This window comes from Ursus americanus, chromosome 6 (genome assembly GCF_024610735.1).
Source record: "Ursus americanus isolate L20-20 chromosome 6, mUrsAme1.1.p, whole genome shotgun sequence".
NCBI classification, from domain to species: domain Eukaryota; kingdom Metazoa; phylum Chordata; class Mammalia; order Carnivora; family Ursidae; genus Ursus; species Ursus americanus.
The window spans coordinates 38,459,777-38,480,275 of record NC_142132.1 but is presented as its reverse complement, the minus strand read 5'-3'; the positions used below and the strand labels follow the sequence as shown (position 1 = coordinate 38,480,275).

Genomic DNA, 20,499 nt, shown 5'->3' with positions numbered 1-20,499 from the left:
AATACCCATTCTTCATCCAGCATGCCTGTTTCCGTATTTTTTCTGTTTTTCCTTCCTGGGCCATCCCTGGTGATTACGATGCTATTGCAAGCCAACACCTGCCAAACACATTCTAGTCCAGGGTAACCTAAGGTCAATTTTCTGTAAATGCTTAAAAGACAAGCTAAGTTCTGCCTTTACTCTGCTCAGAAGTATCATAAATGACCGATTCATGTAAACACAAATTTCTGATACTTTTGAGACTTTTGATGGGGAAGTGAGGCTGAGGGAGCTCAGCCCTGAATGTCTGGGGGTGGGGGAAGCTCTGGGCAGGAGGGCGATCACCAGGGAACTGCGGGGGCTGGAACAGGGGTGCTGGCCTGGCTGCTGGGGAGGCCAGGGCAGCCCAGCCCGTTAAGCCAGCTGCCACGCTAGAGCAGGCGTGGCGCGGCCCCTTCCAAGTCCCAGGCAGGTCTCCCCAGCACCACGGGGGACCCCAAAAGCACACTCACCAGAAATAGTGTTGCTGATCTTCACGAAGATTTTCTCAAAATCGGCAAAGTCGCTCCAGGAGGACTGGAACATGTGCATGAAGCGGTTGATGAACAGGTTCTCCATCCTGCAGACCAGGAGACGGTGTCCCCACTCACACGCGCTCTGGCCTCGCCCCCCTCGGCGCAGCCCCTTCGCGCTGCGGCCTCCTGGGCGAACCGAACCCAGGGCAGCTCTGAGGGGGCAGCTGACTGGCCGGTGGAACCAGGACAGAATCCCGCACCGACGCTGATGCTCTCCCTACTGCTTCTCCCCTGGGGAGGAAACTGGCCACTGCCCTCGAGAACAGTCTACAGTGCCTCCAATCCCCTCCACGCCTGCTTTCGTCCACGCTTTCACTCATTCACCAAACTTTTGCTGCCCCCCCGGGGACCGGCTTCCAGGCACAGAGCGCCAAGTTCCTACGCAGCTACTCGGCAAGTCTCCTGGAGTTTTAGGGGATGCACAGTTGAGAAAGTTTACTTTCTGCCTGACCTTGGCTCTGTGCCTGTGTTAAGGGAGATAGTTTCCCTAATGCTCCTTACACGGGATAGCAAAGTAAGCCAGGACAGGAGCTGGATAGATAAACTCAAAATGCGGGCTGCAGGCACTCACGAGGGAGCTCTGAGTGGTCCCAGCGATCCCAAGGGCTTGCTGGAGGAGGGAACCGTGGGATGGGCCTGGGAACAGTGGGGGAGAGTGAGAGCGGTCTCCCAGACTTCCCTACTAACTCGAGCAAGGCACAGGACAGAGGGTAGGGAACTCTGGCCAGTGCTCATATGACACACTCTGCCTCAGTTTCTCTCTCTGGCACACCCACAGCTGAGGGTACCAGGCAGTTATCCTGTCTCCTCCCCACTGTCAGTGCTTATTGCCCACTGCTCCAGAGTTCAAGCCTCCCACCTGCACTGCCTTTCGCAGATCCTCACTCGGGGCCTTTGCATGTGCTGCTCCCTCTGCCTGGAAGGCCCTCTGCCCTTTTCTTCTCCTCCTGACCCAGGCCAGCAGTGAGTGTATCTGGAGACAAGTGTATCTTGCCTCGAGGACCCCCACTCCTGCTTTGATCTCAAGGAAGCTGCCCCCTCCCCAGGCTAGGGGGCCCCCGATGCTGTCTCAGCAGTGCTGATGGCAGATTAAGTACAAAGCCGATTGTGTGAATCCCGGCTTCTGCCTGCCACACCAGGAGGCCAAGAGTGTGTCTGCATTGCTCAGTGCCCAGCCTGGGCCTCCAGGTACTCCAGTGGCTCCGCAGCACCGATCACTGACTGAATGGACAGTGTGCATGCCGGAGCACGGGACCATGCTGGCCGATGCTCCCCCAGGGGACTCCCCTTCCCATCCACCCACGTCCCGGGCATGACCAGCAGAGCCATCCCCACCCAGAAGCAGCAGTCTAACCTTGCAGGCCCCTCGGACTCACTCCTTGGGGGGGGTGGTTTGGAGGGGAGGAAACGGGGTTGGTGCTGGCTGGGGCCTGAGCGTCGTGGCAGGAAGGTGTGGGAGTTCCACAGCTCACCTCACACCTTGCCCAGCAGCACCAAAGGCCTGAGGCTTGGCTGTTTTGGCCAGAGTGACCCTGGCTGACGGGGACAGGTGGCTGTCTCATCCCAGGGGAGCTCCCTGAGCACATGCAGGAAGGCAGCATGTCTGATGACCGAATGCAGGAGCTGGCAGGTAAGCAGGAAATGCAGGGGTCCCTCCCAGCCCTGCCAGATGTGAGGGAGCACATGGCACACCTCTATGACCCCCCTTCGGATCCACCCTCAATCTAGCAAATGCTTCTCTGCACCAGCTGACCTGGGAGCCCTAGGAGCCCACTCTGCCCGGGAGCGGGTCCAGGAGCCCCTAGGCGGTAACCTCCCTGGGTCTTGGCTTCTCTGTGAGTCGGATGACCCAGCCGGGAAGGTGGGTGCTGGGAAGGTGCCGGGGCGCAGCCTGGGCCGTGGAGTGCACATGGCAGGTGCTCAGCCCCTCTGGGCTGGAGAAGGACGCTCGACTTGTCCTCTAGGCTGGGCTGGTCTCGTCAACATTTTATCCTAGCCGCTCCCCAGCAAGGAGGAGCGTTTACACACACACTTATTTTTTTTTGTTTTTTGTTTTCTTTCCACACACGCCTATTTTGCACACATGCTTTGGTGCCTCACCACGGCTGGGCAGGCCCCCAGCTAAGCCGCTTTCAGCATCGCTACCCCTTCCTCAGCGAGCACCCCTGTCCTCCACCACCTCCCTCGTCCGCTGAGCCTCCTGGGACAGAAAGGACTGTTCAACTGAAGGAGTAAACGCACTGTGCCATCCACGGTCAGACCAGGTGTGGAAAAGGACGCATTTCTGGACGGGGAGAGGCCTTCCCAGGTCTCTGCAGGCCCGGCAGCCCCAGCACAGCCCCGTGACGGATGGGGCCCAGGAAAGACGTCCCGAACCCCAAGGGATCTTGTGGGGAATGGGAGTGAGTCATCGCCCTTGGCTCATCGTCTTCGCAGCTGGGTCTCTTTGACTTCGAAACAAAAGGCTGGCACTGAACACAGGGTGTTATGGGGTGGTGCCCGGAGGAAGCCACAGATTCAGGAAGAAGTGGAATTAGGAGGAAAACATTTGCATGTCATCTCGAGGCAAAATATTTCTACATGCTTACACACAACTGCAATATTGGGAATTCGAAGATCTGTTATTGCACAAAGAGGAACCTGCAGCCCAAAAAGGGCATCTGGCTCATTCAAGGTCACACAGCCAAGGTCAACATACACTGGGCTGCTTGCTCTGTGCCAGGAGAGGGGAGAGCCCTTGTCTCCTCTGCTTCCCCTACCCCTTTCCTTCTAACTGCTTCTCCATTTTCCACTTCATAGTTCTGCTGTTTGGAGTGGGGGGCGACCCTTACTGAGGAGGGCTGGCCTCATTCCAGGCAGAGCAGGTGGCGCAGAAGAAACAAGTCACCGGAATTACTCAGAAGTGGCGCAAAAGTGGAGCTGCCGGAAGCTGAAGGTTCAGTGGGGAATGTCTCTCTGGTGACCTCAGCCACCAGTTTGTTTTCTACAGCAGGACTGGGTTTAACCATGGGCAGAGTGGCACGCTATGGCGTGGGCTGCGGGGACACAGGCTAGCTAGGCCCAGGCTCTGTGGGTTCTGCCAATCAGGAGCTGTCCATGTAGGGCAGGCTGCCAGGCACCTGGGTGTCCTTTACCCATCAGACCTCTAGGGGGATGGACCCAGGAGTCTTGGAACCCCAACCCAAGTGCTGGGGTCTGGACACAAGTCTGGATGGGGCTGGGAGTCCCTGAGAGATGGCAGCTGAGATGGTGCTGCTCAGCACAGGGCATTAAGGGCCTGGCCGAAGATCCCAGCCCCGTTGCCTCCCAGCCATGTGGCTTTGGGCAAGTCCCTAATCTTGCTGTGTCTCAGTTTTCTCACCTGTGAAATGGGAACAATGACTGTCTCTGTCTCACAGGGCTGACCTAATGTATAGAAAACCCTAGTTCATAAGAAGAGTTCCACAAACATTAGCAAATACTGCCCTAGTTGTCACTCATTGCTAATATGAAAGTCTGCAGCCTTAGGCACTGGTATTCTGGGGGACAGACAGGTTCAAAATCCTGTCTGCAGCACAGCACTTTACCCTCTTCCTTCCCCTGGGTCTCCTTGTCTAATTCACTCAACCTCTTTCTTCCTTCACACCCAATTCATGGAAGAATCTTCACCTACTTACTCTTCTTTACTTCCTGTCCTCTTTGCCCCCTAAAAGTGCTCTCATCCAGAGCGCTGGTGACTTCCTAGTGGCTGGTTCCAAAGGGACCTATAGTTAGCCCTAAGCTCTGCGAATCTCTCTAGTGCATCTGACAACCAACTCCTTTCTTCCTGACACTAAAATGCTGAGCCTCTTGGACCACCCTGGTCCTACTCTCCCCCCACCCCCACCAGGAAAAGGCTGGGCTCCTGGCCCACCTTCCTGCCTTGGTAGCCTCAGTCCCACTTCCCCACACAGGCCTCTACTCTGGTCCCCCTGGCTCACCAGAATTCTTACTGCCTCAAATGCCATCCCCTCCCCTCCCCTCCTCCAAGCAGTGCAGTAAACTCCTATGCATCCTTCAAAACCCAGGTTGGGCATCTTCTCTCTTGGAAAGCATTTTTCTGATGCTGTTCCCCCAGAGTTACTTCCTCCTCTGCCTCAAGTTTCCCCAGCATTCCTTTCCTAAGGAAGAGCTCCTACATGCTGTTGTGATAAGCTATCCATGACTTGGTCCCCATTAGACTGTGCGCTTCTTGGAGCTGGGACCAAAAGGCCGCTTTTGATTCATCTCGGGCCCTACCCTACAGTAGTTCAGTAGACAGTTGTTAAAGGAGGAGCAGTAGCTCCTCCAGCCCTGCTCAGATGGGGGTAGAGGAAGCCCGGAGAGCCAGCAAGTGGGCAGTGACAGTGCTGAGGAGGCAGCTGCCCAGCTGGGCTCCCTCCGTGGGCTCAGGAGTGAAGAGAAAGTCCTCCCAAGCACCTGGAGTGGCGATACTAGAGGGAACTCACCTATGGGGGCCCCACATACATGAGCTCACGGAAATCTCGTAACAATCCCAGCAGCCAGGCATCACCAGCCTCGTATCAGAGGGAGGAAAGGAAGGGTCAGGACACTGAAATGACTCTCCCAAGAGGACACAGCGAGTCTGAATCAACCCTCGCTGCCGGGCTCTAAAGAAGGCAGCCTTCTGCTTTGAAAGGGTAATGAATCATGGGTTGATATTGTTGCTATAATTTTAAGAGATTAATAGAATTTTTTCCCGAGGAAAGCGAAGTACAGCTTCACTACTCTGAGTCTGGTCCAGGGACCAGCAGCACCAGCAGCACATGGGTCCTTGCTGGGAACGCACACTCGAGCCCCACTCGGACCCACTGATCAGAACCTGTGTCTGCCAACGTCCCATGCGGATCCACGTGCACGTGAGTGCTTGAGAGACTCTGTCTGGAGCCTGCCCCCCTCGCCGGGCAGCCTGGCTGCATGTCCTTACCGCCCTAAGCAAGGAGGGCCTGGAGTGACTGCCCAGCGTCCAGGAGGAGCCCAGCTGCCCTAGAACCAGCCTCGCCGAAAGAGCCACATTCAGCTAAAACTGCACCTTCCTTCACTGCGTTTGTTTCACGGAAGGAATCGACACTTTCCTTTTCTAGTCCCAGGGCAGCCTTGAGGTAGGTGTGGGGGAGGGGCACAAGAAAAGAAAAGGCAAGGACTGCTGGTGCCTAGAACAGTTCCCGGGGTCCAGGCATCCAGCAGGCACTCCATAAATGGCCATTGGGCTGAAGTGAAGAGCAGAGAAGGATGCAGGGAAGAGAGGAAATGAAGAAGGGGAAAGGGTTCTCCGTCCTGTCCCCTGAGGCACGCCTGCTCTGGGGGCCTCCAGCCCACAAAGGCAAGCAGTCTGAGGAGTTGGGAGAGCACAGGGACATTAAGCAGATTTCTTTATGCCAGGATTTCTCAAGGTCTTACAATCCTGGAGTGGTCCCCAGGCCAGCAGCAGCACCCCCAGGGGCCTTGTTAAAAAATGCAGATTCTCAGGCCCTGCCTCAGACCTCCTGAATCAGAAACTCTGGAGTTGGGCCCAGAAATCCCAGTTTTTAACAAGTCCTCCAGGGGCTGCGATGCAAGTTATATGGGACACCCACCGCTGAAGACGCTGCAATGTCATTTGACTACTGAACAAGCCCTTTTTTTGGGAAACCAGACTTCATACTCTGTGTTATGTCTTTTTTCATGACCTATTTTTAACCACAAAAAAATGCTACTTTAGCAAATATAATTAAAATTTCTCAGGTCTGTCTAACTTTTAGGTGGGAATTTTCCCCCCACATTCTTCTAACATATTTATCTTCCAATGGGACGCATCTGGCTGTCTCACAAAGCTCGATAGAGGTCAACAGGGTTGATACACATACAGACATCCGTTAGAAGAAGGAGGAGATGGTTTTTAAAATTTTCAAGAAGACCAGGGGCTTCTGGGTAGCATGTGTGAAGTTAAGGGGGAGAACACTATTTTCTACGAGTGCTTTGGTGACGTGGAGCTAACTAGTTTCCGAGCCAGGGCGGCAATGAGAGGGTGTGGGGTCTTCTTTCCACACAGAGCTCATGGTTTTGGTTCTGGAGAAATGAAAGGGCCCACCTCTGGGCCTCACCATGCCACTTCCTCCTCCCTCCTCCGCTGGCACTCTGCCCCATCCACTGTCACCCCCTCTCTCCCCTCTAGGCGCCTGCTCTTTCTCATCTCAGATGCCTGAGCCCTCCTTCTCTTCCCCACCGACTCTTTTCAAGGAGCTGCCGTACATGGGATTTTGTCTGACCTCCAACTAGCAGCAGTGACCTGTCTAGGGGGCCAGGAGCCGCGGTGACAGGGGTTATGGCTGACAGACCACACTATCCCGTCCACCCCTCCCCGGCACACACTGCCCAGGGCTCTCAACCTCAGCAATGCCCCCGAGCTGGACTCCTCTCCCCACTTCTTCCCCAGCTTCCCTTGGTAAGGATCACTCCATTTTCCTGACCAGCTGGGTGCATGGGTCAAGGAAGCCTGGGGGTCTCCCCTCAGTTTCTCCCCATTTTGACCTGAATTCCAATCAGATCCCAGGTCCATCCACACCACATCCCGCGTTCTTCCCTACTCTCCCACTCCCTGTCTTCGGTCAGCCCCTCCGCCCCCCTAGGCTCTCTCGTCTGACCCTCGAAGGCTGCCAGGCCAAGCTTCTGCGATGCAGGAATGATGTCCCTCACAGCTCCCCGTCGGTCACTGCACCCCGCAGACGCAAGCCCGGAGCGGTCCGTGCAGGCCGTGTAGCACTCTGCTGCCAGCCTCCCGGGAGGCCAGCCGTGGTTACGGTGAGGTGCCTCCGGGACCCCAGGGCCAAGGACGCGCCTCCAGGGAGCAGCCTCCACCCGATCTTATCTGATGGGCAGTGACAGGGGGTGAGGGTCCGAGCACCTTGGTCTTGGCGCGAGGCTGGTCACCCCCTCAGGAGCTCTTCTACCTCACTAGGAAGGAAGCTCTCTCTCTGTTTCCTTTAAAGGGACATTCCCTTATCAGCCCACTGCCTGCAATCAAGCTGTAGTCTGCAAACAGTGAGGGGTGAGTAAACGCACGAGCTGTTCCTCCTTCGATGCCACCAGGAAGTGTTACAGCCCACTTGGCTGTGAGCAGGCCCCGCCACAGCTGACCTCGGCAGAGGCGCCCTCGCTGCCACAGCACCCTTGTCCCGTTCCTCCAGGCCCCTGCTGTGAAGGCTTCCCGGGCCCCGTAAGAGAAACCAGACAGAGTGAGGGATCCTCTGGGAGGCCTTGAGGGCAGAGGCCAGTCTGAGGGGGCAGGTGCTCAGCAGGCGTGTGATGATGGCGCCCTGGGTCCTGGCTGGCCTGACCCCATTACCGAGAATGCTGTTTTTAGGGAGAAACTTCTCCGTGCGGGGCTGACATGTGGCCTCATTCTATTCTCACAACAACCCTGAGCAGGAGCTGTGGTCTCATTCTTCAGATGACACACTGAGGCTCAGAGGAGTTACCTTCTCTAAGATCACCTTCTACTGGCCCAGAGGCCTCTCCCATGTGCCCTCCTGTCCTCGGGGCGGGGGGTGCTTTGAGCTATCTCCCTGAGATCCAGTTCCTTTGACTCAGGCTGCACCCTCCTCAAATGCAGGGGGCACATCTCTCATTTCCTTCTTAGAACCTCATGGGCCTCAGCCCGCAGAGGTAGGGCCTGGCCAACCTGCCCAGCTGTGCTGTACCAGGAGGGGCTGAGGGCCCATCTCAAGATTTCTGGGCTATGTTCCTGCCAAACAGTCCATAGCTCAAGGGGCCGAGTTACATGGCAGATGTGGAAAAGATGAGTGTGACGTCATTGGAGAAATGCTGGCCTGTGTGGCCAGCACTGGGGAGCACAAGGGAGGAGACCTCACTCAGGCCTGGGGCTTCTAGGAACTCTTGGGAGAAAGGTCACCTCATCTAGGTCCTGAAAAATGATGAGATGGATTTAGCCAGGCCAAGAAGGGAAGAATGGTATCTGAGGGGGAGGGAACGGCACGTGCAAAGACAAAGGGCATGAAGGTGCTTTGCTAACTAGTTCTGGATGCACATGGCTGGAGTGTCCTGTGTATCTGGGGTCAAGAGGGAAGGCAGGGGAGCTGGGCAGAGACGTGCGGGCTCTCGTCTGTAGCTGGGGTAATCACTGAGGGATTTTAGCGGGGGAGTAAAAGAATTATATTTGCCTTTGTAGAAGGCGCCTCCAACAAACTCTACGTGCACTTGAGAATGAACTTTCAGTGGCCGTGTGGGGCGGACCCTGGGGAAGCAGGTAGAAGGGTGTTCCTGAATGTCCCGGCAGAGATGACAGAGCTGGGAGGGAAGGACGTGCATCCTGAGACCCCAGGGGATAGACGTGACCCCAAAGGCAGCTGGGTGGAGGACAAGGGCCTGGAGGCCAGTGGTTTCAGCCCCGACTGCACACTGGAATCCCCCAGGGCACTTACGGAGACGCGGCCTTGCAGATGCCAGTTTAGCAGCCTGGGTGGGGCCGTGGGGCGAGGCTGCATGGGGAGTAATGTGAGATGCACGGCTAGGAGGCTGTTAGCCAGGATGGGGGTCCAGGGGATGAGAAAGGTGACTATGCATTCGTGTGTGTGTGTGTGTGTGTGAGAGAGAGAGAGAGAGAGAGAGAGAGAGAGAGGTTGAGGGAAAGAGAATGAGAGACTGAGTGTGGGTGTGTAAGTGAGGGCCCACAAGATGGTCACAAAGGCCTCTGAGAGGCCAGCTGGGTCATACTCCATTCCTTGTGATAGAGTTTACTGAGCACTAGTCTGTGGAAGCTGCTGTGCTAGGCTCCTTAGATACAAAGATGACAGTTAATTTCAGGAACACTGAGCAGACATAAGGCACAGCCTGGCCTTCACTCCACTGTCCATCCACCCACCCACCATCTACCCATCCACATATTCCTCTGCCAGCCATCCACACTCCCTAACTCCCTCTATCCCTCCACCCACCCGCCGTCCGTCCATCCATCCATCCCTCTACTATCCATCCATCCATCATCCACTATCCTTCCATCATCCATCCAACCATCCACATATTCCTCTGCCAGCCATCCACCCTCCCTTGCTGCCTCCAACCCTCCACCCACTCACCATCCATCCATCTATCCCTCTACTACCCATCTATCCATCTACCCATCCATCCATTGCCCACTATCCCTCTGCCATCCAACCCTTCACCATGACTACGCAGAGGTGACACTATTCCCCAAAGCAGTATCATCTCCTCTGACCTTGCTGCTCTCTATCCTCATCATTTTCTTTTCAGACTGCCCCTTTCACAAGGGCCTTCTGTCTTGCTCGGACCATCCTGATCAGGGCTCTGCCTTAAAAGCCACATGCCTTTGGGAATCCGTGGGTGGGCAATGAGATATTTAATCGCCCTGGTGTTTCCAGGGAGCCAGGTACTGGATACTACCCTGCATTACTAACTCAGATGTTTGGTTTTAGTTATTCTCTCTAGTTCATCCCAATTGTGGCAGGGAAAAAAAAATATCTCCAGCTTTGGACCCAAATAGATGTGAATTCAAATTCTGGTTTTACCGATTTCTGCCTAAATGACCTTAGACAAATTCCTTGACTGGGTCCAGTGGACAACCAGCTTATTTACCTGGAAACATTCAAGAACAGTGTCCCCCCCCCAAGCTGGCTGTGAAGGTCAAAACCGAAGATTGTAGTAGGAAACACCCACACTTAAGAGCCTGGCACTCCCCAGAGGCTTGATAAGTGTATGATTGTGCGAACTCCCTAAAGAGTCAAGGCACACTCAAGGGCTCCCCCACTGGCCCTGGGATGGTGCTGGGGCTCCGTATGTTTCATGAGCACCCAAGGAGTCTCAGTGGAAGCCCTGTGGGGATTCCGTCACAAAGAAGGAGCACAGAACTCAGATGTCTGACGTTTGTCAGCAGGGGCCATTGGACAAGGTATGTGGCTTCCTTATTCCTCAGATTCTCCAACGGCAACATGAGGATACTAACTGTGCCTGCCTCACAGGGTTGCTGTGACAGACAACCCGGGGGTGGGTGTCAGTGACCAGCGCAGGCACAGTGGCCATTCTCACTGCAGAGCCCTGCTATCCAGGTGAGAGCCTGGACCCTGTCCATCCTTGAATTGGCCCTGGGGCGATGAGACGTGGGTGAGGATGGGGCACTTCAAGTAAAGACCTCGACTTCAGGCTGACCACAGAGCTATGTTTGCTGTCTGGAGTCGTCCCGGTTATAACTTGGTTTAGATACTGGCCACCCTGTGGTCAGCACTGAGGATCCAGCACGGCCAAGATACAGCAAATGATGTAGGAAGAGGGGCCCAGCCGAGCCGCTCCACAGCCCAGAGCCCCCACGAGGAAGGAGGTGAGGGTCCCACTCGCGGCCCCAGCCCCCGGAGGAGCTGCCCAGCACCCTTCGGTTCTTGGAAACTCACGCTCTGGAGTAGTTCAGAACGAAGTCCACGCCCTTCTCACTGTCAAACTGGATGTCTCGGGGTAGATCCTTGTGACATTTGGCATCAATACTCAAAGGGAAGCCGGGGTTCCACTCCATCCACCTGAGTGTGAATAAAAAGAAGAAAACTGCCTCAAATGCCTGGCCTTGGGCTCGGTGCCCACGTGGTGTGAGGCTGTGTCCTCCATCAGCTCGTGTGCATCCTGTGAGGTCCTGGGACCCCTCCCGGGGGCTGGCGGGGGCTGCTTTGCTGTGCCCCAAGCATCACTCTAGGAGGTCCGAGGTCGCCTGGACCTGACCCTAGGCTCCCGGCAGAGGAGTAGTGAACGGGAGGTGTGCACCAGTGCAGAGGAAGTGGAAAGGAAGCATCAGAAGACCTCACTGATTTGATGGGACCCAACCGCCATCTCTCCCTGGCACAGAGTGGCCCTGCCAGTCACCGGAGGTAGAAGTGGTTGAGGCTCCCCCACTTCCAGGCTGGCCTGGACAGCCAGTACCCGTCCGGCTCAGTCAACACGTCCCCGCACTGTGTATGGTGGCTGGGGAACGGGGGTGGTGGTCATTCCTTCCCAGTAGGGTGCCCAGGGGAGCAGGGCGGCTGGATGCAGAGCCTCAGACATGGGCGCTGCCGGTGGGAGGCTTGGTGACGGTTGTAAGCAAAATAGCTTCCCCCAAAGACAGACCACGCACTCTCTCCAGCCAAAATTTTCAGATCCTGGTGTCCTTGAAACTTACCCTGCAGCATTGGGCACTTACATTTTGTTTTTTAAATTTTACTCTTTTTTTTTTTTTTAGACTTATTTATTCTGGAGAGAGAGAGAAAGAGAGAGCGTGCACGTGCTTGTGAGCATGGGGGGAGGGGCAGAGGGAGAGAGAATCTCAAGCTGACTCCCCACTGAGCACCGAGCCTGACATGGGGCTCGATCCCATGACCCTGAGATCATGGCCTGAGCAGAAATCAAGAGTCAGATGCTTAACCGACTGAGCCACCAGGTGACCCTTAAATTTCACTTAAAAAAAAATTTTTTTTAAACTTTTTTCTTTGCTTACCGCAAAACCCAAACTAACCAAAACTGTTTCTTTAGCTCAGGGAGAATGATCTTGTATTTGTTTAAAAACTAGAATTTACATTTTGGGTTAACAGCTTTTCCATTTGTATTCCTAATTCTCCTTTATTAAAATCTCTCTTATGACAGGAAACTGAAGCACTGAGAGTTGAGGTCATGAAAAAGTCTGGAGTCCCTTTAATATCATTTTGTCCCTTTACTGTCACCAAAATCCCCATGGTTTTTCATGCTGTCCTGTTGGCCCAGTAAGACTCCCGTTAGGACCACAGAGGCGAACAGGAACTGGATACCATCAGTCAGAGCAGATGCATTTTGAAAAGCATTTTCTGTTATGCAGCACTGTCATTTCTCACTGTTGGTTTACTTACAATATTCCATTTTCCTGGACTTTAAGAAAATCTTCTATATTTGTTATATTTGTATTAGCGCCACTGCTGGTACATTAACAGGTTAAAATGTAGACAAGTGTACAACGTCAACTAATCTACTGATTTTTTTTCCTTTGTTTTAGAAAGTAATTCATTTCCTCGGAATTCCCTGCCTCCCGCCGCTGTTCCCCTCGCCTCCTGAGGGTGGCAGCACGGATGGACGGAAGTGCCCCACCTAGAGTGGTCAGGAGACAGTACAGTACGCCTGTGTCCGCCCCCCCCCACCCTCCGCAGGCCACTGCTGCCTGAGACACCTGACAGGCTGGCCTGCACGGGGGCCAAAGGTCTTTGTGCCCGCAAATAAGAGACAAAGAAAAATAAAATCACAGTCCACTGAGGAAGGCCAAGTTGAACAGGCAGAAGGAAGGAAGAAGCAAAAAAGACATTTAATTTCTTTAAAAAAAGGAGAAGTGTTAAAAAGATATAAGTAGAATGTTAAAAGACTTTCTCCAACAACAAAAGATGATTTCTGAATTGAAAATTCAATAGACAAATGGGAAAAGAGAACAGTCACTGTGAGATCTAATTTGTCTCCTGGACAAAATTTGTTCATTCAATAACTAATTACTGAGAACCTGTCAAGGGCCAGGCGCTGCTCTGTGCAAAATGGAAGAAAATGTAACACAAACATAGAGCAAAACCACAAAGAAAAAAGGCAACGACGATGGGGATTAAGGAGTATACTTGTTGTGATGAACACTGGGTGTTGTATGGAAATGTTGAATATTGTACGCCTGAAACTAATATGATGCTGTATGTTAACTAGCTGGGATTATAATAAAAATTAAAAAAAAAAAAAAAGAAAACGCAGGAGACATGAAAGGCAGATACAGAAGAGTTAACAGGCAGAGACTAAGAAGTCCAAAAGGAGAGAGAGGAATATACAGAGAAGTAAAAATCAAGAAATAAGAGAAAAACTTTCCTAAGTTGAAAGACCTCAATTTTCTAAGTCCTAGGCAGAAAAGAAAAGGAAAAAGGGCATGTATAGATATATACTGCCAAAGAGAAAGAAGACGTGTGTGTGTGTGTGTGTGTGTGTGTGTGTGTGTGTGTGTGTTGGGGGGGTGGGGGAGAAAGGGAAAAAGAGGGAGGGAGGGAGAGAGGGAGGGAGGTGGGGGAAGGTGGAGGAGGGAGGGAAGGGAGGGAGGGAAGGGAAAGAGAGGGGGAGATCGGAGGGGGAGAGAGAAGAGAGATGCTCTCACAACCTCACAAGTTTCTGGGAAAAGAAAAATAATCTAGTTATCATTAGGTTTCTTATTTTATACTGAAAATGGGGAGACAGTGGGACGTGTTTACAGACTTCCTTTTAGGTCATCATCTAAACCTCTCGTATTGTTAAGTCATTGGTGAGAGGAGGAGAATTTTTGGGGGGTGGAGACAAGCACCGACTCAGATATTGTATTTCCCCGAAACCTCTTCTGAGGAAATTAACTGAACAAGTTCAGCCAAACAATTAGAATGAACAAAGAAGTTCTGAAATATGGTAGAGTGTTCATCAGAAAACAATATAAAGTAGAATTTTAAATAAAAATATCAAAGGCATTTTCTCAAAAATCAAGACCATCATTGCTACTACTACTTGTTTGGGGAATTCCAGCTGTGAAATAAGAAAAAAAAAAAAAAAAGGAAAATAACAGACAGACAAAATTATTGTCATTAGATAATATGACTGAATGACCAGGTAACTAAAAGACTCACTAAGAAAAAAGATTCACGTCAATAAAAGAGTTTAATAAGATGTCAATACAAGGAAAATATTTTTAAAATAACTAATTTATCTTTATCCCAGCAATATTTATTTACAAACAGAAAACTATCCCATTCAGAATGGTACAAGCTATCCTTCCCCTTGTATGAAGTACCCAGGGAGGAGAAAGACCTTCAAAAAGAAAATTAGAAACTCTAGGGAAGGTCATTACTCAAGATCTAGATGGGGGGAAGGCACCTTGTGTTCCTGGGTGGGGGTGGGCAAACTGAATGTCACTGGCATGTCAGTACATAACACATTTATATGTAATTCAAAGAAATTCTCATCATGAAAATCTTAAAAGAGAACCGTGAGATAATGGCAGAGCTATTAACGTATATTAGAAAGTTATAATAATCAAAACATGGCACTGGGCTGCAAAGTGGAAAAACGGACTAACATGTGAAGTCCGGAAACAGCCCCAAGAAAATATGTAAGTGTGACAGGAAACTAGCTAGCACTTAACGAGTGCTTTCTAGGTGCCAAATACTGTTCTATGTGTTTTCACGGCTTAATCTATTTAATTGTCTTAAAATGCTGTGCGATAATACTATTCTTTCACCCACCTTCTAGGTTGAGGGGGTGAGGCACACGGAGACTAAACAACTCACAGGACATGGAGTGAGTGGCCGTAAGTGGGAGCTGAGCTCGGAATGTGGCTTCAGAGTCCACGCCCATAACCACCATCCTGGGCCGGCCCTGCCGTGGTGTCCTCCCCAGGCAGTAGGGAGGAATGTAGTCGTAGTCAGTGATACTGGCGATGACTGGCCCCTGCTTCACGTCACGTATAAAAATACATGGCAGGATGGGGCGCCTGGGTGGTGCAGTGGTTAAGCGTCTGCCTTCGGCTCAGGGCGTGATCCCGGCATTATGGGATCGAGCCCCACATCAGGCTCTTCTGCTATGAGCCTGCTTCTTCCTCTCCCACTCCCCCTGCTTGTGTTCCTTCTCTAGCTGGCTGTCTCTATCTCTGTCGAATAAATAAATAAAATCTTTTAAAAAAAAAAATACATGGCAGGTGAATTAAAAGCCGAATGTTAAAGACTAAATTACAAAAGTATTAGACAAAAATACAAGTGTATTTATGTAACACTGGGGTGGGGAGGGCCTTCTTACGCAAAGCAGGAAACCCAAAGCAATAAAGGAAAACCAACACATGTAGTTAAGAAAACAAAGAACTAAAATCTTCCGTGACAAAGGCAAGAGAAGACAAACGACATACGCTACACTTATAACAAAAGGATACTAGCCTGATATACAAAGAGCTCCTTTAGATTAATCATAAGAAAGACAGAAAAATAAAGCATACACATAGGCAATTCAAAGAAGAGGCAATGCACAGAGGCGAAACTCACCAATAGGCAGGGGAACACAGATTAAAACAACAATGGGATCCAATTTAGGGATTTTTTGATTGTTAAAAATATAAAAGATCCGCATGACCAGGTATGTCCTATATATACATATGCAACTGGAAAATTGCACCGAAAACTACTATAAAATCATGGGAAAGGATTTTTGTTAGTATTTCTTAAAATGAAACAGCTAATTTGACCCAGCAATGTGAGTTCTGGAACTTCATGTGACAGGGATGAAGACACCAGGACATCAAGCTGCTTGTGCAAGGTTGCTTCCTGCAATACTGCTGGTAATGCCAAAGACAGACAGGTGAGAAACCAGCTGAATGTCTATCAGTAGGGGAATGGCTGAATTCACACGCAGCTAGAAAGATGTGGCAATTTAAGAATGAAGAAATCAATGAGATACGATTTCAGGACATTAGACTGACCCGGATGAGAATGTCTCAAGATGCAAAGTATGTCAACAACGCAGGGAAATCGCACCTTCCAAAACAGCTGCTCGGGGTGAAAACTGCCAGAACCTCTTTGGGAGACAACTGGCAACATCTAAAAAACTTCAAATGTGGTCTGCAATCCTGCAAGTCTATTTCTAGGAATATTCCCTAGAGAAACTCCTCCATGACAGCACCAGGAGACGTATGAGGAAGTGCCCTGAGGTGCAGATTGTGACAGCCGGGAATGAATGACGGTCCTCCTGTCCATCAGCCCGAGTGCGGGTGAGCCTGGTGGGCCAGTCATACAACAGTGTGCTGTACGGACGCTAAATGAATGGACGACACCATCTGGGTCAACTGGCTGCCCTTCAAAACAGAACAATGAGTGAAGAAAGCAAGTCGCGGGGTGATTACATATCATAGATCGCAGACCACTACGCGGTGCGCTGCTCTGTCTGAGCGCCCCGTCTGGGTATACGCAGGCACAGTGAGAACCGGGGAGTGCGTGATGAGCTGTGTGGGCTTCTCCAGCTCCTTGCCCGGCTGACTGAGGGACGAGAGCCAGCTGGGCCTGCAGCTTTCTGACAGATCGGAGACTATTCTTAGTTACTTTACTTCCAAACTCTCATCTGGAACCCCGAGAGTTCATGTGAAAGAGGAACCCCTAGATTATGCAGACGCTGCAAAGTTCAGTGTTTCCTGAACGGAAGCAGAGAAGGCCATCTGAAAAGGACAGATGAGTAGAAGGAGGAAGGAAAAAATGACGATTAGATCTAAGAAGGGGGACAAGTGTTTCACCAGAAAGCTCTTGGCCCCATCTCTCTAGACCCACCAAAACCCATCCCTGTGAAACAACCGCACGGCGGAATCCACCGTTCCCTAGTTCTAGAAGGGGCATGTTCCAAAGGTGCTCCATAGAGTACTTGTTCTGCGGATGTTAAGAATTGTACATCAGATTCTCTTGGGAAACACTGGGCTGAAAAAAATTAAGCACAGTCCACCAGCAGAGAACTTCTCAGAATTCTCAATGCGTATGTGCACCGGGAACCTCCAGGAAGTGGATGTGATTTCCTGAACTTGTCTTATCATGGGGAAAAAGTTTCTAGGGCACACTTCGGAAAATACTGAATTAAGACATGTCTGTAAAACTAATTTATCAGCCGTTAACATCTTAGTCTGAATTATATTGGAACTGATAGAACTTGTTGTCTGCTTACCTAACAGGACACAAACTAGCCCAATTCTCTGAAAGTTGGTTAGCATCACCACAATCTAAGATTCTTTCTTCCCACAGGGCCAAAAGTACATGGTGTGCTCACTGTAGGGGCTTTGACAGGGGTGGCTGAAGTGGGAGGAAAGCTGAGGAAGGAGCACAGAAATAACAATCCTCAAAAAGTTGAAAACAGAGCTACTCTACGACCCAGCAACTGCACTATTGGGTATTTACCCCAAAGATACAAATGTAGTGATCCAAAGGGGCACCTGCACCCCAATGTTTATAGCAGCAATGTCCACAATAGCCACTACAGAAAGAGCCCAGATATCTCTCAACAGACGAATGGATAAAGAAGATGTGGTATATACATACAATGGAATACTATTCAGCCATTAAAAAAATGAAATCTTGCCATTTGCAATGACGTGGATGTAACTAGAGGGTATTATGCTAAGAGAAATAAGTCAACCAGAGAAAGACAATTATCATATGATCTCACTCATATGTGGAAGTTAAGAAACAAAACAGAGGATCATAGGGGAAGAGAGGAAAAAATAAAATAAGATGAAATCAAAGAGAGAGACAAACCGTACAAGACTCTTAATCATAGGAAACAACTGGAGGGGAAGGGTGGGGAGATGGGGTAACTGGGTGATGGACCTTAAGGAAGGCACGTGATATAATGAGCACTGGATATTATATAAGACTGACGAATACCTCTGAAACCAGTAATACCTTATATGTTAATCAATTGAATTTAAATAAAAAAATAAAGTAAAAAATAAATAAAGTAGGGAAAACATAAATCGCTTTGGAAAAAAACACAACCAAACCAATCCTTTAAGATGGTACTGGTGGTGCAGAGCTCTCACAGTATTTGTATTTGTGCGCCGTCTAACTACAGAAGTCTCAGAACACATCATACGGTGTCTGAGAGGCTCACACACAAATGTCTTAAAACAAATCACAAATTCATAAATCTTTCACATTACTCCAGGATAATCAGATTACCTTCCTTCACCTGATATAAAGACATGAAAGTTTTAAACATTTTATTATGAAATGGAATATATATGTATGTGTGTATATGTAGTTATACATGTACAGAAAAATGCACAACACATCTGTATAGCCAACATCCAGATGGAGAATCAGAATGTTACCGGCACCCCCACACTGCACCTGCTTCCCACCCAACCTCCCCCAATCACCATCCTCCCTTTTATGAGAATCATTTCCTTGCTATTATTCATGGTTGCACTGCTATATAACTTTCCCCAAACAACAGAATCCCAGGCACGGTGTGTCTGGCCTCAGTGATCAGCACTGTATTTGTGAGGTTTGCCCATGTTGCTCTGTGTAGCAGCAGTTCGCTGATTCCCCTTCTTTTGCTTTATGGGATTAAAATAAACCTGCCATACTGCATACTAGAGAGGAATACGTGGAAAGGTGTAATGGTCATCACTCCCCAAAAGCCCCTCCACAGCCCAGGTGACCATACTGATAGTTTAGCACGATTCCTTCCATCCCTCCCCCTTGGAACAAGTCACAAAACTCAAATGTCTCCAATGGCCAAAGCAGGACATGAAAGACGCCTGATAATAGACAGGTGCTGGGCTGAGAAAACCTGGGGAGTAAGAGCCCTGTGTAACCAGGGCTCCAAAATGACCATGAGACAAACTTACAGGCTGGATACAGCCCACTGACCATTTCCCAGATGAGCATTCTAGATCATGTATTATTTTCTCCTCTTTTTTAAGATTTTATTTATTTATTTGACAGAGAGAGAGAGAGAGAGACAGAGAACAAGCAGTGGGAGGGGCAGAGGGAGAAGCAGGCTTCCCGCTGATCAGGGAGCCCGACTGGGGGCTCAATTCCAGGCCCCTGGGATCATGACCTGAGCTGAAGGCAGATGCTTAATTGACTGAGCCACCCAGGTGAGCCATTCCAATAGTTTTTTATGAATTCCTTAGGATTTTCTGCATCCAAGATCATGTCTTCTGTGAATGGCAATGGCTTTGCTTACTGCTCTTTACTGTGGGTGCCTTTGGTCCCGTTCTTGCTCATTGCCCTGGTTAGAACCTCCAGTACAATGTTGAACAGAAGTGTCAAAGCTGACGTCCTTATCTTGTTCTGGACCTTAGGAGAGGAGCATGCAGTCTTTTCCCATTAAGTAGGATGTTAACTGTAAATTTTTTTTTTTTTTACCAATGCCCTTTATCAGGTTGATAAATTTCCCTTTAATTCTTAGTTTTCTAGTGTTTTTCAATTATGAAAGTGTGCGGATTTTGTCAAATGCACTCTTGTGTGTCTTTTGACACGATCATGTGTTTCTTTGTTCTTTATTGATATGGTGCATTACATTAACTGATTTTGGGATGTTAAGCCAAACTTGCTTCCTTACGACAAATCCCACCTGGTCATACCGTAGCATGCCTTTTACATGCTGCTGGATCCAGTTTGCTATAGTATTTTGTTGAATTTTGTAGAAAATGTTTGCATCTATACCCATAAGAGATATTGGTGTACAGTTTTCTTCTGATATCTTTGTCTGATTTGGTATAATAGTGATCTCATCCAATGAGTTGGGACGTGTTCCCTCCTCTTCTATTCTCTGGAAGAACTTATGCAGGATTGATATTAATTCTTTACATGTTTGGTAGAATTAACCAGTGAGGCCATCAGGGGCCTGGGCTTTTCTTTGTCGGAAGTTTCGAAATTACTGATTCAATCTCTTTGCTTGTGACTGTTTTATTCAGGTTATTTATTCCTGAGTCAGTTTGGTCATTTCTGTCTTTTTAGGAATTTGTCCATTTCACCCAAGTTATCTAATTTGTTGGTGTACAGCTGTTTATATTATTTCCTTTGATTTGTTTTAATGTGTGAGGTGGGTGCGTCTCTTATTTCCAATTTTAATAATTTGAGTTCTCTCTTTTTTCTTGGTCTGTTAAAGATTTGTCAATTTTGTTGTAGATTATATATCACTTTTACGATCGAATTATTATCAGAAGACATAAAAAGTGAGGGGTAATCTCTACAAGGGGAGGTGAAAGAACATTAATGTAAATCTAAGCTTTTGCTGTCCCATTCCTCCTAAATGCTGCTATGGTTGACCTCAAGTTTTTTCCATAATGCTCTGTACCATCTCTGCCTGGAGTGGTGGTCGGGGGGAGACAGGGGATTGAGGAGCGCTCCAGGGAACTGGTGGCTTGGCCATCACTTACCAGCAGTGGTCAGCCGTAATCTGTGGGCAC

General features: G+C 49.8%; 1 protein-coding gene across 1 annotated transcript in view; it reads right to left on the bottom strand.

Annotated features, from left to right (window-relative positions):
- The window catches only part of ALOX5 (arachidonate 5-lipoxygenase), a 50,148-nt gene that overhangs the window by 17,581 nt on the left and 12,068 nt on the right, over positions 1 to 20,499 (bottom strand). The window contains exons 4-5 of the mRNA XM_045809987.2: positions 10,973 to 11,095; positions 492 to 598 (exon numbers count right to left, since the gene is read on the bottom strand). Of these exons, the coding sequence (XP_045665943.2) occupies positions 492 to 598; positions 10,973 to 11,095 (230 nt within the window). The remainder of the gene's footprint in view (positions 1 to 491; positions 599 to 10,972; positions 11,096 to 20,499) is intronic.